Raw genomic sequence first — 2500 nt, 5'->3', positions numbered from 1 at the left:
CAGCACAACACATCCACCGTCGGGTTCTCACAGTCACACACCATCCGTCTGCACTTCACCTGACCCTCCTGTCACACACAAACACACACATGATCATACATACCTTTGATTATATAAACAAGTATAAATATATATATATATATATATATCTGTGTGTGTGTTTAAATGAGTAAATGTATGTGTGTATATATATATTTGAATTTTTGTTCTTCGTCATATATTTCCCAAATGATGTTTAACAGAGCAAGGAAATGTTCACAGTATGTCTGATAATAGTTTTTCTTCTGGAGAAAGTCTTATTTGTTTATTTCGGCTAGAATAAAAGCAGTTTTTATTGTTTAAAACCCATTTTAAGGTCAATATTATTAGCCCCCTTAAGCAATATTTATTTTGATAGTCTCCAGAACAAACCACTGTTATACAATAACTTGCCTAATTACCCTAACCTGCCTAGTTAACCTAATTAACCTAGTGAAGCCTTTGAATGTCACTTTAAGCTGTATAGAAGAGTCTTGAAGAATATCTAGTCTAATATTATTTACTGTCATCATGACAAAGAGAAAATAAATCAGTTATTAGAGATGAGTTATTAACACTATTATGATTAGATTATTTAATCAATATTATTGATTATTGATTATTGATCTATGATTAGAAATGTGTTGAAGAAATTTGCCCTCTGTTAAACAGAAATTGGGGGAAAAATAAACATAAATCTGACTCAAACAAAAATATAGAAATAATTATATTTTACATGAATATATGAATATGTATATATCATTTATATAAATAGAAACAAATATTTGATACAATATATTCATGCATATATTTACATACACAAAAGCATGCACAGCACGCACACATGTATTTTGTGAATAGGAACTTTTTATTTTGGATGTGATCTATCACGAATAATCGTTTGACAGCACTTATAATATTATGGAATATTTATATTAATTATTCTATTTAATATTATAATTACAATATTTCTCTTTAATGATTTACAAATAATGAAAAAACAATAACAAAATATTACAAATATAAAAGAAAAACTCAATTTAATTTCATATGTTTAATTCATATGAAAATGCTGTTAATTATTTATAATTATTGTTATTAATTAGTAAAAAAGCTATTTTCTTAAAGTTATGCATGCAAAAATTAAATGTTTTGTAATATTTGCTTTGTAATATTACCTTTATTAGACTCTTATTTAAAAAAATAAACGTTATGAAATTATATTTCAGATTCTAGATTTTTAAAAGATATAATATTTCTGAAAATGGTTTTAATTTTATGAACATTTTTATGCAGCTAATTTAATTTCGATATTGAGTTTAATCTTCATATACTGGTGTAATTCGGTGTTGTTTTGTGAGTGAAGTGTCTCCTCCAGACTGACCTGAGATCAGAGTTTGATTGACAGCTCTCGCTCTTCACATTAATTAACGTCGGGCGGCTTATTAAGGCTGATTCTCGCTCTCTGTCCTTCACTACGAGCGCTCTAATTGCTGGATTGATTCTTTAATATCTGAGACGCGTCGCGCTCATCGGCTCCTCCAGATGCAAGAAAACATTTCAATTAAAGACTTAATTAGAGACTGTGACCAGCCAAATTGATGGAGGTCAATGGCTTTAATGAAATGTGAGTCGAGCGCTTCAGTGCGTTTCTCCTTCAGCAAACGCTCTTTCATTACGCACAAACTATTCACATCCAAACTCACCGCAGCAGCTCATTATAACACTGATCATTGCTTTTATAGGGGAATAAATATATTCAATATTTTGTTAATTATTTATGGTCTTATTACTAGTATAATAGTAACTATTAGTATGGTAACACTTTATTTTGATGGTCCATTTGAGTATTAGTAGACTGTCTGCTTAATATCTGTTGATACAGACATTCAGCAGACATTTAACTACTTCTACTAACAGTCTACTTCTAATCTACTGAGCATTAGTTGACATGTAGATGCAATGTAACTTAAATTCAACAAATGGACCATTAAAATAAAGTGTGACCATTAGTATCTTAATATTTAAAAACAGATTATTGATATTAAAATTGTATGATTTATTAAACATTAATAAACATTAATTAAATTAACATTACTTTTTTTTTTTTTTACATTTTATTTAATAATATTATATTTTTCCGAATTTTTATGAAGTAAATCATTCTGAAATAAGTGCTTTAATAATTTTAAATAAATAATAAGCTAACAATAACATCATATATTTTATTATATGGTGTAATATATAAAATAAATACAATATTATTTAGTTTTATGATATTTATTTGATATTTACTAACACATGAGTGTTCGTACACTCGAGTGTTAAACCTCACGCGTGCCAGTGCCAAACATCAGTTTCAATGATGCAGACAGTGAAATTATTGGGCTGTGGACAATGTGGAACATGTATTGTTCTCTGATGAGTCCACCTTCACTGTCTTTCCTACATTCAGGAGAGTTACGGTGTGGAGAAGCCCCAA

General features: G+C 28.6%; 1 protein-coding gene across 1 annotated transcript in view; it reads right to left on the bottom strand.

Moving 5' to 3' along the window:
• Nucleotides 1-2500, bottom strand: part of nell2a (neural EGFL like 2a) — a 134126-nt gene that overhangs the window by 4482 nt on the left and 127144 nt on the right. The window contains 1 exon segment of the mRNA XM_056451817.1: nt 1-68. This exon segment is cut by the window's left edge and continues 109 nt beyond it. Coding sequence (XP_056307792.1) covers nt 1-68 — 68 coding nt within the window.

The sequence above is a fragment of the Danio aesculapii genome, chromosome 25 (genome assembly GCF_903798145.1).
Source record: "Danio aesculapii chromosome 25, fDanAes4.1, whole genome shotgun sequence".
NCBI classification, from domain to species: Eukaryota; Metazoa; Chordata; class Actinopteri; order Cypriniformes; family Danionidae; genus Danio; species Danio aesculapii.
This window is presented reverse-complemented; position numbering and strand designations above follow the sequence as displayed.